This window comes from Danio rerio, chromosome 6 (genome assembly GCF_049306965.1).
Source record: "Danio rerio strain Tuebingen ecotype United States chromosome 6, GRCz12tu, whole genome shotgun sequence".
In the NCBI taxonomy this organism is placed as follows: Eukaryota; Metazoa; Chordata; class Actinopteri; order Cypriniformes; family Danionidae; genus Danio; species Danio rerio.
Window position 1 is genome coordinate 61,255,877 of NC_133181.1, and position 13,478 is coordinate 61,269,354.

The window sequence follows — 13,478 nt, forward strand, 5'->3', positions numbered from 1 at the left end:
TACTCCTCTATATATTCATTTATTCCTTTTACTTAAGTTTATTATATATTCAATTTAATTCCTGTAAGGTTTATTTTATTTCAAGTAACACGTTTTTGTTTTTTTGTTAACCTGTAATCTTAACTCTCAGGCTGCCTGGAGGTTTTACGCCACAAACCTGAATCGTACGGATCTCTATTCAACATGGGATTATTATGAGAGGACCATTTCAGTGCCCATGTACAGGTACATTTACAGTCAAACACAAAATCATCAGCCCTTCTGTTAAATTTTGACTTTTTAAAAAATATTTTCAAGTGATTTTTTTAACAGAGCAAGACATTTGGTCTGCATTGCATTTTAACACATTTCTACTGTTTGTTTAGACTCATCCCTCCGCTGAATCAACTCGACCTGCTCCGCAACCTCAAGAGTAAATCCGGCCTCTCCTTCAGGTGCTCAAACCATATATTCAGCTTTTTGTTTATCTGTATTACAAAGTTTTAACATAACCTAATAATCTCAATAGGATTCATATTTGTCAGACATGCATAAGTACAGAGGTCAGATGCTGTGCTCGAAATGCACAGTTAATACATTATCATAAATATATATTTCATTTGCTTAATTAATTATTTGTTTAATTGAAAAATCAAAAAAATATATATATATTTATTTTATATTATAATTATATATTTTTATATAATATATAAAAGTATTTAAATGATAATAAAAATATTAATTAATTTCATATTTACTTTTTTATCTTATATCATATATATATATATATATAAATATAATAATAAAAATATAAAATAAAAATAAAATAAAAAATTATGCACACACACACACACACACACACACACACACACACACACACACACACACACACATATATATATATATATATATATATATATATATATATATATATATATATATTAGTGCTGTCAATCATTTAACTAGTTAACGCATTAGTTTTGACAGCACTAATATATATATATATATATATATATATATTTATATATATATATATATATATGTGTGTGTGTGTGTGTGTGTGTGTGTGTGCATAATTTTTTATTTTATTTTATATTTTTTATTTATTTCAAATTAATCATTTGTGTTAACGCACTAATTTTGACAGCACTAATATATATATATATATATATATATATATATATATATATATATATATATATATATATTAGTTTTGTTTAACGTCAAGTGATAAAATAAAATCAATTACATTTAAAATATATTAAATAAATAAATAAATATTTTAATTATAATTTTAATATATTTTAATATATTTTTATTGTAAAAACGCTAGTATTGAATCAAGTACTTAAATCACTGAGACATGAATTACCTTTTCAAACATAGTTATTAAGAAAAACTATTTAAATACAGTTATATTGTCATTATTATTAATAAAAGACTCTTTTGAAAGTAGTTTAACAAGCACTGACTGGAATATAGTTTAAAAAAGGAGTTTACTGTTATCTGTCAATTCTTATAAACATAATTCTGTTCACTTTACAGGAAGGAAGCCCAACCGGAGCCTTCACCAAGGTACAAATCATGAACAATGCAAAATAATGAATACTCTTTCTGCAATGTTTAGTTTTCATTTGCATGCATGCTGTGGTCAGGCAGGATGTGCTTCAGGGTTGTTTGTGAGCAAATATTTTAGCATTCCAGCGATGCATGTCGACATCAATGAGCTCATCACTCATGTCTGCTTATGTGTGTACTACTGCGGCCTTGTTTGTGTAGACAGATGTGGAGCGTTTAATAAAACAAATGCACATCAATACATCCGCCTACATGTCAGCAAAACCCTCAAACACATGTCGTGATGAGAGCCAGACGCTTCATAATAACATTCATTAATATGCATAATGTAGTGCAGAATAGTAGTTCATTCATAAATAACTGTGAATTGAATTAATATGACGTTACATATGAAGAACAATATGGTAGTTTATGTAACCGTTTTGAAGAAAAAACTTATTACAAGATCATTTTCATGTAGCTGTTTTGCACAGTAAACTAAATAAATTGATATCATACATTTAAGATTTATGTATTGCATCTGTATTACAAAGTTTTTACAAAGTTTTTAACTAATAATCTTAATATCATTTATTGAGTCCGTCATGCATAATAAAGAGGTCAGATTCTGTGATTTAAATGCAGTCACTACATTTATGTATTACCATTAATATATATTGAATTTGTTTTAATTTCATATATACCTTTGATGTATTCTAATGACTAATTTGAATAAATGCATTATGAAACATGATTATTTTATCAGTGCATCAATCCTGCATGTAATATTCATTTATTGACCCGCAATTACATTCCCATCACATTAAGTTTATTAGTTTATATAAAGCTGGGTATATTTTATGTGCAATTCAGGTGCACAACTTTTTTAAACAGACCTAAATATTTTTGTTGTATGTATATAATTGATGTTATGGTAAGCAAAACAAATTAACTATATAACATTAATGTACTATATGAAACGTATTTTAGATTTGCAAAACTACATAAAAGGCAGCGCCCTCTTGTGGATTTGTCATCGGAAATGTGCAACAAAATGTACCAGGTGCAACATATTTAAAATTCACAAAATGTAGACAGCGCCCTCTAGTGGATTTGTCATCTGAAGCGTACATCAAAATGTAACTTAAGTAATGCATTTTAGATTCACAGAAATGTAGACAGTGCCCTCTAGTAGATTTGTCATTTGAAACACACCAAAATGTGGCATAATTATTTTTATTTTTTTTAATTCTCTAAAGTGTAGACAATACCCTCTAGTGGATTTGTCATCTGAAATGTGCAATTAATGTACCCAGTGCAACGTATTTACGTATTTAAAAATGTAGACAGCGCCCTCGTACAACAAAATGCACCCTAAGTAAAGTATTTCATAGTCATTAAAATGTAGACAGTGCCCTCTAGTGGATTTTTCATCAGAAATGTGCAACAAATGTATATAGAGCAAAGTATTTTAGATTCACAAAAATGTATACAGCACCCTCTAGTGGATTTTTATTTTAAACACAAAAAGTAACCTAAGTAATGTATTTCAGATTTACTACAATGTAAACAGCACCCTCTAGTGGATTTGTCATCTGAAATGTGCAACAAAACATACCCTAAATAATGTACTTCAGAGTCAAAAAATATAAATAGCACCCTCTAGTGGATGTGTCATTTAAATCGTACAACAAAACGCAGACATTTCCAACAAAACTCACCCTAAGTAACATATTTCAGATTCACAAAAATGTAGACAGCGCCCTCTAGTGGATTTGACTTGGATAAATGTATTTTACATTTAACAAACATATAGGCTGAGGTTTATGTATTTGTTTTTTACAGTTTATATTGCAAGATAGAGCTTTAGTTTAGTTTCAGATGGAGTCTTTTTGTCTTTAAAGCCACTAACCGTCCAACACTTGTACTTTTCACAGTCAGAAGGTGAGCCTGAAGGAGCGAGTGTTCTCCAGCCCGAGGAATTCAGCGACCAAAGGCAAAAACTCTCCTCAGGGTCAGCAGTCGCTACGCCGTTCACCCAGCGCCAACAGCATTGAAGACAGTCCATCTAAAGTGCCCAAAAGCCTGAGTTTCGGAGACCGCAACCGCGCCAGACAAGCCTTCAGATTTAAAGGAGCGGCGTCCCGACAGAACTCAGAAGGTGAGGGAAAAAGCAGACCCTCATGTGTGCTTCTATACTGTTCGGCGCTTCAGTCCTGGTTTCAGATGTACATACAGTCAAACCAAACATTATTCAGACACCTTCATTTATCACGGATGTTGAATGCTTGATTCTGATTGGCTGATGAGCATTCTGAGGTGTGCAGTTATTTTCAGATAAATACACAGATAAAGTAGTTCCAGCAGGACTTTATATCATACGACAAACAAAAATCACATCAAAACACAACAGAAGGCTTTGGAGAGGATGTGGAAGAAATTAGAGCTACACACAGGAGACGTTTGAGGACAAAAACGTATTGCTTATTGCCGGCAGCCAGCTCTCTGCAACTCTCACATGGTCGCCCACTGAAGCTAAGCAGGGCTGCGCCTGGTCAGTACCTGGATGGGAGACCACATGGGAAAGCTAGGTTGCTGCCGGAAGTGGTGTTAATGAGGCCAGCAGGGGGCGCCCAACCTGCGGTCTGTGTGGGTCCTAATGCCCCAGTATAGTGACGGGGACTCTATACTGCTCAGTGAGCACCGTCTTTCAGATTTGACGTTAAACCGAGGTCCCGACTCTCTGTGGTCGTTAAAAGGATGTCCTTCAAAAGAGAGTAGGGGTTTAACCCCGGCATCCTGGCCAAAATCTGCCCTCTGGCCTCTGTCCATCATGGTCTCCTAATCCTCCCCATGTCATAATTGGCTTCATTACTCTCCTCTCCACCAATCAGCTGGTGTGTGGTGTGCATTCCGGTGCAAACTGGCTGTCGTCGCGTCCTCCAGGTGGATGCTGCACACTGGTGGTGGATGAGGAGATCGCCCCCTATGTGTGAAGCGCTTTGACTGCCCAGAAAAGCCCTATATAAATGTAAGGAATTATTTTTATTATTATTAATTAAAAAACAGACAAATGTCTCAAAAACAGCATCTGAACTGTGGATTTAATAATAATAATAATATTTATTTAAATAGCGCCTTTCCGGAGCTCAAGGACACTTATCAAGGAATGCGACAAAAAGATAAACAAACATACCTGAAGTCAAATACAACAAACTGGAATTACACAAACAAGACCTGAGAGACAAATGAGCAGAGTGAAGGGGGATCAGATAAAGTGGTCAGTTTGGCAGATCAGAAGTGAAGCATTCAGAAAGTAAGTGAGTCTTAAAGGGTCACGAAACACCAAAACACATGTGTTGAGATTTTGACAGTCGTATATGTGTCCCACACTGCTAAAAACACTATTAGGACACCTATATTTCACTAAAGAGTGTAAATTGGTTGTTTTTGCGTTATTTCAAGCAAATTCGTACTTCCGGTTTGAAACTAATTTTTGAAGCTGCGTCACGGTCATGACATAATAGCGTGTATTCCAGCGTGCAGACTGGACGTCTGTGCCAGAGTGAGTCTTATTACGTCTTACAGTGTGCTGCATTAATGCATGAGTAAGGCTTGGTTCAAACCAATCAGCGCGCTCTATCGTGCAACTTCATTAATATTCATTACTGTCACAGTGTTTAGACGACAGAGACGCCACGTTGTGTTGGCAAAACAAGCGTGAAGTGTTGCTTTTATAGTTTGCTGCAGTTCAGTTTTGTTTTCATTTTCTCTCTGTGAGAGAGCAGACTCACGTGTGGATTAACAGTGTACGCGACGCTCGACAACAATAACTTACGTGTCCAAGGAGGATTATTGTTTCTCATCTGCAAACGCTGAGATCCGGATTCGCTTGTAGTCTCCTCTAAATAAAGACGCGGCTCTAGTTGCTGGTGATTGTCCTGTCTCTACAGATTTGGTAAGTGAGCGACCAGTGCTCTTTGTTTATTCAGTTCGTATTTTATTCGTATCGAACAAACTATTGCACCGAGTTTAAACATGTTAGCAATAACAGTTACAACCAAACGATAACCTCGTGTTGGATTTTGTGACCGGAATAACACACGCGGCTTTCTGAAGCTACCTGTCGTGTGCATCTAAGTTTCCGGGAAATGCTGAGTTTTTTTTTCTCTCATTCGCCGTGCGGTATCAAACATTGCATGAAAAATACACGCTTAGAGCAGCTCCTCGAATCAAATATCTCGTTTGTCACGAGGGACATGAATGAATTCCCTGAATGAAAGAGCCAAACTGCAGTTAAAGTCCACCATTTAATAATTTGGCAAATAATTCGACTACAGATATCCGTGTAAACACAGTCACATTGTCCGCTGTGGTTGTGTGTTTTGACTCTGAAAGTCAGCGCGTGCCCAAATAGACACTCCCACACCAAGCCTCTTTTCTTCCTCTGACACTCCCCTCTAAACAGAGCTGGACACGCCCACTTTTCAGACTTTTTCCAAAGTAGAGGTGTGAAAACACCCTGCTGAAACGAGGGGGTTTCATGGCCCTTTAAGTAAGGATTTGAGTTCAGAGATATTATTAGCAGAGCGGAGTGAGCGTGGTAGAGAGTTCCAGAGTTTGGGTGCAATAACACTAAATGATCTGCCCCCCATTGAAGAGAGGTGGTAACGAGGGACAGCGAGAAGGCCAGAGTCAGCGGAACGTAATGAACGAGTTGGGGTGTAGGGGACAAGCATGTTGCAGAGATAGGAGGGAGCTAGCCTATTTAGGGATCTAAATGCAAGGAGGAGAGTTTTGAATTTAGTGCGGTATGCAACTGGGAGCCAATGGAGGTCGTACAGGATTAGGGTTATGTGAGCAGAACGTTTGGTATGAGTGAGTATTCTAGCCGCAGAGTTTTAAATATACTGTAATCTGGAGATGAGGCTGGTGTAACGGAGGCCAGCTAGTGTGTGCTGTGCAGGTAAACCTCACTCCTCTGACCTCTAAAGGTGCTCTAGCGACTCACACTAGAGGTCATGGTCTTTAGCCTCCTTGTTAGAGCAACCGACTCCCATGCGGAAGGTCGCCGGTTTGATACCAGCTCGGAGCGGGTTGGGTGGAGTAGGACCAACAGGGTTACATTGGTGCCGTGACCCGGATGGGAGTGAGGTTTAGGGGGGTGAATGTAACGGAGGCCAGCTAGTGTGTGCTGTGCAGGTAAACCTCACTCCTCTGACCTCTAAAGGTGCTCTAGCGACAGACACTAGAGGTCATTGTCTTTAGCCTCCTTGTTAGAGCTACCGACTGCCATGCGGAAGGTCGCCGGTTTCATACCAGCTCAGAGCAGGTTGGGTGGAGTAGGATCGGCGGGGTTACACTGGCAGGCAGACCAATGATAAGAGCATTACAGTAGTCGATGCGTGAGGAGACAAATGCATGGATGACAGTCTCAGTATCCTTGCTACTGATGAAGGGACGCAGTTGGGAAATGCGACGTAAACGAAAGAATGCAGATTTAGTAACAGATTTAATGTGAGACTGAAAAGAGAGTGGGCGAGGCAGTGGCGCAGTAGGTAGTGCTGTCGCCTAACAGCAAGAAGGTAGCTGGGTTGCTGGTTCGAGCCTCGGCTCAGTTGGCGTTTCTGTGTGGAGTTTGCATGTTCTCCCTGCCTTCGTGTGGGTTTCCTCCGGGTGCTCCGGTTTCCCCCACAGTCCAAAGACATGCGGTACAGGTGAATTGGGTAGGCTAAATTGTCAATAGTTCCCAGAGATGGGTTGTGGCTGGAAGGGCATCCGCTGTGTAAAAAACTTGCTGGATAAGTTGGCGGTTCATTCCACTGTGGCGACCCCGGATTAATAAAGGGACTAAGCCGACAAGAAAATGAATGAATGAATGAATGAATGAATGAATGAATGAATGAAAAGAGAGTGTGGAGTCGAAGATTACACCTAAATTTTTTACAGAAGTAGATGTTTTAATTTGCGAGCCAGCAATCTCACAGGAGAAACTGGTGGAAATATTGCTGTTAAGTGGTGGGGTGCCAATAAAAATCATCTCAGTTTTGTCCATGTTGAGATTAAGGGAATTTGAGGAGAGCCAATCATAACTATCCTTCACACAAGCAGAGGTATTGTCCATTTGGGTGGATGTGGTAGGTGTACATACAGAGTAAAGTTGAATATCATCTGCATAAATATGATAGTTTAGACCACAGGTGTCAAACTCAGTTCCTGGAGGGCCGCAGCTCTGCACAGTTTAGTTCCAACCCTAATTAAACACACCTGATCAAACTAATTGAGTCCTTCAGGCTTGTTTGAAACCTACAGGTGAGTGTGTTGGAGCAGGGTTGGAACTAAACTGTGCAGGGCCTCGGCCCTCCAGGAATTGAGTTTGACACCCCTGGTTTAGACCGTGACGTTGTAAAAGACCAGATTTAGCTGAGGAGACCATATAATAAGGGGAATAATGCACTCCTGGCCCTTGAGTTAATATAAAGCGAGGCACACCTAATCTGCTTCACTGTATCTCCACTTCAGATTTGCTTTGTCTTATAATAATTTAATAGCTTGTCGTCATTTATTTCTTATCTATTCATTATAAGATCCTCCAGAAGTGATCTCAATTTTCCTTCCAAAATGTCTGGATCTTTCTGCTTAGTCAATATATAAATAGTTATTAGCTTTAATATGTCAGTTTACTTAAATTTGACTTAATAACCCGAACTCTAACTTACAGTAATAAACTATAGTGTCCTGCACACACTAGTACAACAATTATCAAAAATAATATCTGGTGGGGCGGCACGGTGGCTCAGTGGTTAGCACTGTGGCCTCACAGCAAGAAGGTCGCTGGTTCGAGGTCAGTTGGCGGTTCTGTGGGGAGTTTGCATGTTCTCCCCGCGTTGGTGTGGGTTTCCTCTCGGTGCTCCGGTTTCCCCCAGTCCAAACACATGCGATACAGGGGAATTGATGAACTAAATTGGCCGTAGTGTATGAGTGTGTGAATGAGCGTGTATGGGTGTTTCCCAGTACTGGGTTGCAGCTAGAAGGGCATCCGCTGCGTAATACATACACTGGAATAGTTGGTGGTTCATTCCGTTATGTCGACCCCTGATAAATCAGAGACTAAGCCGAAGGAAAATGAATGAATATCTGGTGTCTGAATGATTTTTGGTACGACTCATATTAGGACTATCCTGATTATTATGTCACTTTATTAAAAGTAGAATCAAATATCCTGAAGCACAACCTCTACTGTGAGTCATTTTAGATGAAACATTAGTGTAATCTGGTTGAATAATTAGTCAGTAGTGCTGGATTTGAGCTGAATTGAGATTTTTTTTTTAGTTGTTGAATCGTTCAGATTTATCTGCACCCATGAATATTTAAATTGGATTGATTTTGAATAAAGTCCAGATGTAATCTGCTACTAGTTTCACACATCAGGATTCTTAGGGTGCTTTCACACCTACACTTTTGTTTCGGAACGTGTCTCGTTTGCCCAGTTAGCGCGGTTCGTTTGGCATATGTGAACAGGGCAATCGCGCTCTGTTCCGCGCCAAAGTAATCGCTCCGAGATCGCTTGAATGAGGTGGTCTCGGCTGGATTGAAACGAACCCTGGAGCGGTTCGATTGCAGTGAGAAAGCGATCTGATCCGAGTGCGGTTATATCACAGTGTTTTATGGATATGTAATAGGCTTACGGCTATATGAAGAGAGAATTATGAGTAGGGCGGGAAGTTTCGCGAGTCTCCGGATGCCCGCAAACGAGTGATGATCTCCCGGTAATCTCGCGTCTCCCTCCCGGTCCTCAAATAGGCATCGTCTCTCACCTCTCCTCACTGCATCTCTCCTCAGACACGTCACGCACGCGCACCCTGTTAATCACCACCAAACCACCACCTCTCCTGACAGCTGAGCGGGACGCTGCAAAATAAACCCTGACACTCTGACCAAGGAGAGTTTACTCACACGTGACTTGTTTTAGCTCTTTTGGTCCGATTAGAAACTTTGCAGTGTGAAAGCGAACCGCTCCAAGAGCAAAGAGCAACAATGTAACAACTGTAATCTCTGTTTCAGAACAACTGAATCGATTCACAGGTGTGAAAGCACACTTATTCCGTCTTTCTGTTGTGCCATTTCATGTGATTTCTGTATTGTGATTAATATAATTATTTCTGTCTGTTTTGCTGTCAGCGTGTTTTTGTGCACAAATTGTGAACTTAACTAATTGTTGTCTTAGTAAAAATGTCTCATTTGTTTCAGATAGCTTTATGATTGGTATGAGTACAGTATATGATTGCATGACATATATTATGGCATAAATTCATTATCATACCAATCATATTTAGCCTGAATCTTTAGGCTGTGTGTGTTGAAACACTGAAGTATAATTTTTAGTGCTGGCCAAAGATTAATTGCGAATAATCCTATCCAAAATTAAAGTTTGTTTTGATATATTATACGTGTGTGTATTCTATATATATATATATATATATATTGATTTATTATGTATACGTAAATACACACATGCATACACTATATTTATAAACAGGTACACTCACCGGCCACTTCATTAGGTACACCTTACTAGGTCACTGGATATTGTGTCGGAGCATTCTCTGTAAACCCTAGAGATGGTTGTGCGTGAAAATCCCAGTAGATCAGCAGTTTCTGAAATACTCAGAGCAGACCGTCTGGCACCAATTACCATGGCACGTTCAAAGTCTCTTAAATCCCCTTTCTTCCCCATTCTGATGCTCGCTTTGAACTGCAGCAGATCGTCTTGTCCATGTCTACATGCCTAAATGCATTGAGCTGCTGCCATCATTGGCTGATTAGACATTTGCGTTATCGGGCAGTTGGACGGGTGTACCTAATAAAGTGGCCGGTGGTGTAGATTATGAGCAAATGCAAACTTATGTCAAAGCAAACATTTATACTGGATGACATTTAACTGCGATTAATCTTTGCCCAGATTAATTTTTTCAGATGTTTGTGCATAGACTTGTGTGGTTAGACTTTCCACAAAGTGTGAATGCGTAGATTATTGAGCATTTACTGTAAATTGTAGATGTCTAATCGATCTATTTGAGCAGTATCTGGACGGCAGCTTGTGGAAAGGCTGGCCTTTGCAATCCATATGTGTGTGTTTATGATTTTCCCCTCGATTTTTTTTCCGTTTCTATGTTGGATGCTGATGCTAAAGTGCTCATTGAGATGCAAGAGGAAGATTTGAGACACAGGAACTCTCCAGGTCAGATGAGCGGAGCTCCACTCTACATCTTAAAGCTCAGTCTATCTGACCAGCAGCACCTCTGCATTACACACACACACACACACTCATTCTTTCTCTGAGAGCCTTTCATTGGTGCATTTCATGTATTTCTCATTTTCTGTTGTTGTTTTTGTGTTTGTTTTTTCTTGAAGCCTGTTGTCTATTATTCCATTAATCTATTCTAAATTAAGTCTCTCGTGTCTTTAGTTTGTTTGTTTTGTGTATTATTTTTGTTTACTTTAGTCTTTTGTTCAGTTTAGTCTTTTAGTTCAGTCTGTTTTTTTGTATGATTTTTTTGTGTAATTTGTCATTTATATTATTATTTTTTGTTTGTTTTTTGTTTTAGTTTAGTTTATTTAGTTTTTAGCTTTGTTTTATTTAGTATACATTGTTTTATATAGTAGGCGAGGCAGTGGCGCAGTAGGTAGTGCTGTCGCCTCACAGCAAGAAGGTCGCCGGGTGGCTGGTTCGAGCCTCGGCTCAGTTGGTGTTTCTGTGTGGAGTTTGCATGTTCTCCCTGCGTTCGCGTGGGTTTCCTCCGGGTGCTCCGGTTTCCCCCACAGTCCAAAGACATGCGGTACAGGTGAATTGGGTAGACTAAATTGTCCGTAGTATGTGTGTGGATGTTTCCCAGAGATGGGTTGCAGCTGGAAGGGCATCTGCTGCGTAAAAACTTGCAGGATAAGTTGGCAGTTCAATCTGCTGTGGTGACCCCGGATTAATAAAGGGACTAAGCCAAAAAGAAAATGAATGTTTTATATAGTCTTCATTGTGTTGCTTTAGTTTAGTTTTTAGTTGTGTTTAGTCTAGTTTTCGTTGTATTTTTTTGTTTGTTCTATGTTTTAGTTTAGTTTGTTGTTTTTTTAGTTTACTAGTTTACTTTTGTTCAGTGTTTATTGTTTTGTTTTAATTTAGTTTAAAGTTTTGTTTTATAAATCCGTATTGTTTTGTTTAAGGATATTTAGTATTAATTGTTTTATTTATTCTTCATAGTTTTGTTTTAGTTATTTTTTTTTTTTTGCTTAGATTTTGTTTACTTATGTTTAGCCTTAATTTTTTTTGTTTTAGGTTTTAGTTTTGTTTCGTTTTTTGTTTCAGTTTATTTTTAGTTCAGTTTTGTATTATCCTTCATTGTTTTGCTTGTTGTTTTTTGTTTTGTTTTTTGTTTAATGTTTTATTTTTTAATTAAAAAAAAAAAAAACTTTGACTAGCACATTTACCTGTCTGCTCACTCACTTTTTTGTATTTTATATATACAGTTGATATCTGAATTTTATATATACAGTTGATAGTTGAATTATTAGCCCCCCTTCAATTATTAGAGCCCCTGTTTATTTTTTCCCCAATTTCTGTTTAACAGAGAGAAGATTTCTTCAACACATTTTTAATCATAATAGTTTTTATAACTCATTTCTAATAACTGATTTATTTTATCTTTGCCATGATGACAGTAAATAATATTAGACTAGATATTCTTCAAGACACTTCTATACAGCTTGTATTATGTATAACCATGGTTTGTTCTGTTGACTATGTAGAATAAATATATAGTTTAAAAGGGCTAATAATTGGTGAATAAAATGGTGTTTTAAAAATTAAAAACTGCTTTTATTCTTGCCGAAATAAAACAAACAAGACTTTCTCCAGAAGAAAAAATATTATCAGACATGCTGTGAAAATTTCCTTACCATGTTAAGCATAATTTGGGAAATATAGAAAAAAATAAAAATTTAATTCAAAGGGGGGCTAATAATTCTGACGTCAGCTGTACATTTACATAATGTATTTATTTATTTACATGGTTTGTTAATTTTATTTTTTATTTTACTGTTTAAATTCTCTGTCTTTTATTTGTTGTTGTTTTGTTTTTATTTTGGTTTGGTTTAATTTAGTTTTGTTTGGAATATGTTTTATTTGGAGGTTTTATTGGAAATTTAAGTTTATTTAGGCTTTCTGGTTTATCTAAAATATGTTTTATTGGAAGTCTTTTAACATACAGTACATACTACGTTACGCATTTACCATATTACATGCTTTATTCAAATGTATTGGTTTTGAATATTTAATTCCTCATGATTTGTAATTGGGTTTCATCTGAAGTGAAGCTCTAGGGTCAGACTAAATCTCTCACTTTAATCCAGCATGTTAAACGTTTATTAATTTTATCCATTTAAAGCTACAGGATATAAGATTTTCCATTCTTAGATGACTGCATATCACTCAGGACCGCCTGGATTTAAAGTGAGACTTTAATAGAGAATTTAAGATGCGCGTGCTTATTTTACACCATCCGCATCTTTAATAATATCATTAATGAAAGTTCATTAGTTATGAGGGTAAAGAGAGTTTAAATGTGTCTGTATTAAAGAATTTGGCTGACATTTTGAGGATATTAGGAATCTGTGTAATAAAAATGCTGTGTATTTAGACACTAGGTGGTGCTGTTATCAATGTGCATTACTCGGCAACCATAAGGCATCGCATTGCAATTTAGACATAAATAATTATTTTAAACTTTAAATAATTTTTTAAAACAAAATAAAAAAAACTTTGTTGGGATTCAGATTTTTTTTCCTTCAGAATTTGTTCAGTAAATTTCCAATAATAGTTTAAGTATTCTGTAGCTATACACTCTCAGAAATAAAGGTACAAGAGCTGTCGCTGGGGTGCTACCTTTAAA

At 37.3% G+C, this 13,478-nt stretch overlaps 1 protein-coding gene across 3 annotated transcripts in view; it reads left to right on the top strand.

Annotated features, from left to right (window-relative positions):
• Positions 1-13,478, top strand: part of kcnq2b (potassium voltage-gated channel, KQT-like subfamily, member 2b) — a 94,351-nt gene that overhangs the window by 55,399 nt on the left and 25,474 nt on the right. For 2 of the 3 annotated variants that reach the window (XM_068222084.2, XM_009302768.5), the window contains exons 8-11: positions 131-225; positions 366-434; positions 1,525-1,554; positions 3,474-3,697. In XM_068222084.2, coding sequence (XP_068078185.1) covers positions 131-225; positions 366-434; positions 1,525-1,554; positions 3,474-3,697 — 418 coding nt within the window. Of the gene's footprint in view, positions 1-130; positions 226-365; positions 435-1,524; positions 1,555-3,473; positions 3,698-10,729; positions 10,778-13,478 lie in introns of all 3 variants that reach the window. The other variant, XM_009302767.5, reaches the window with a different exon arrangement.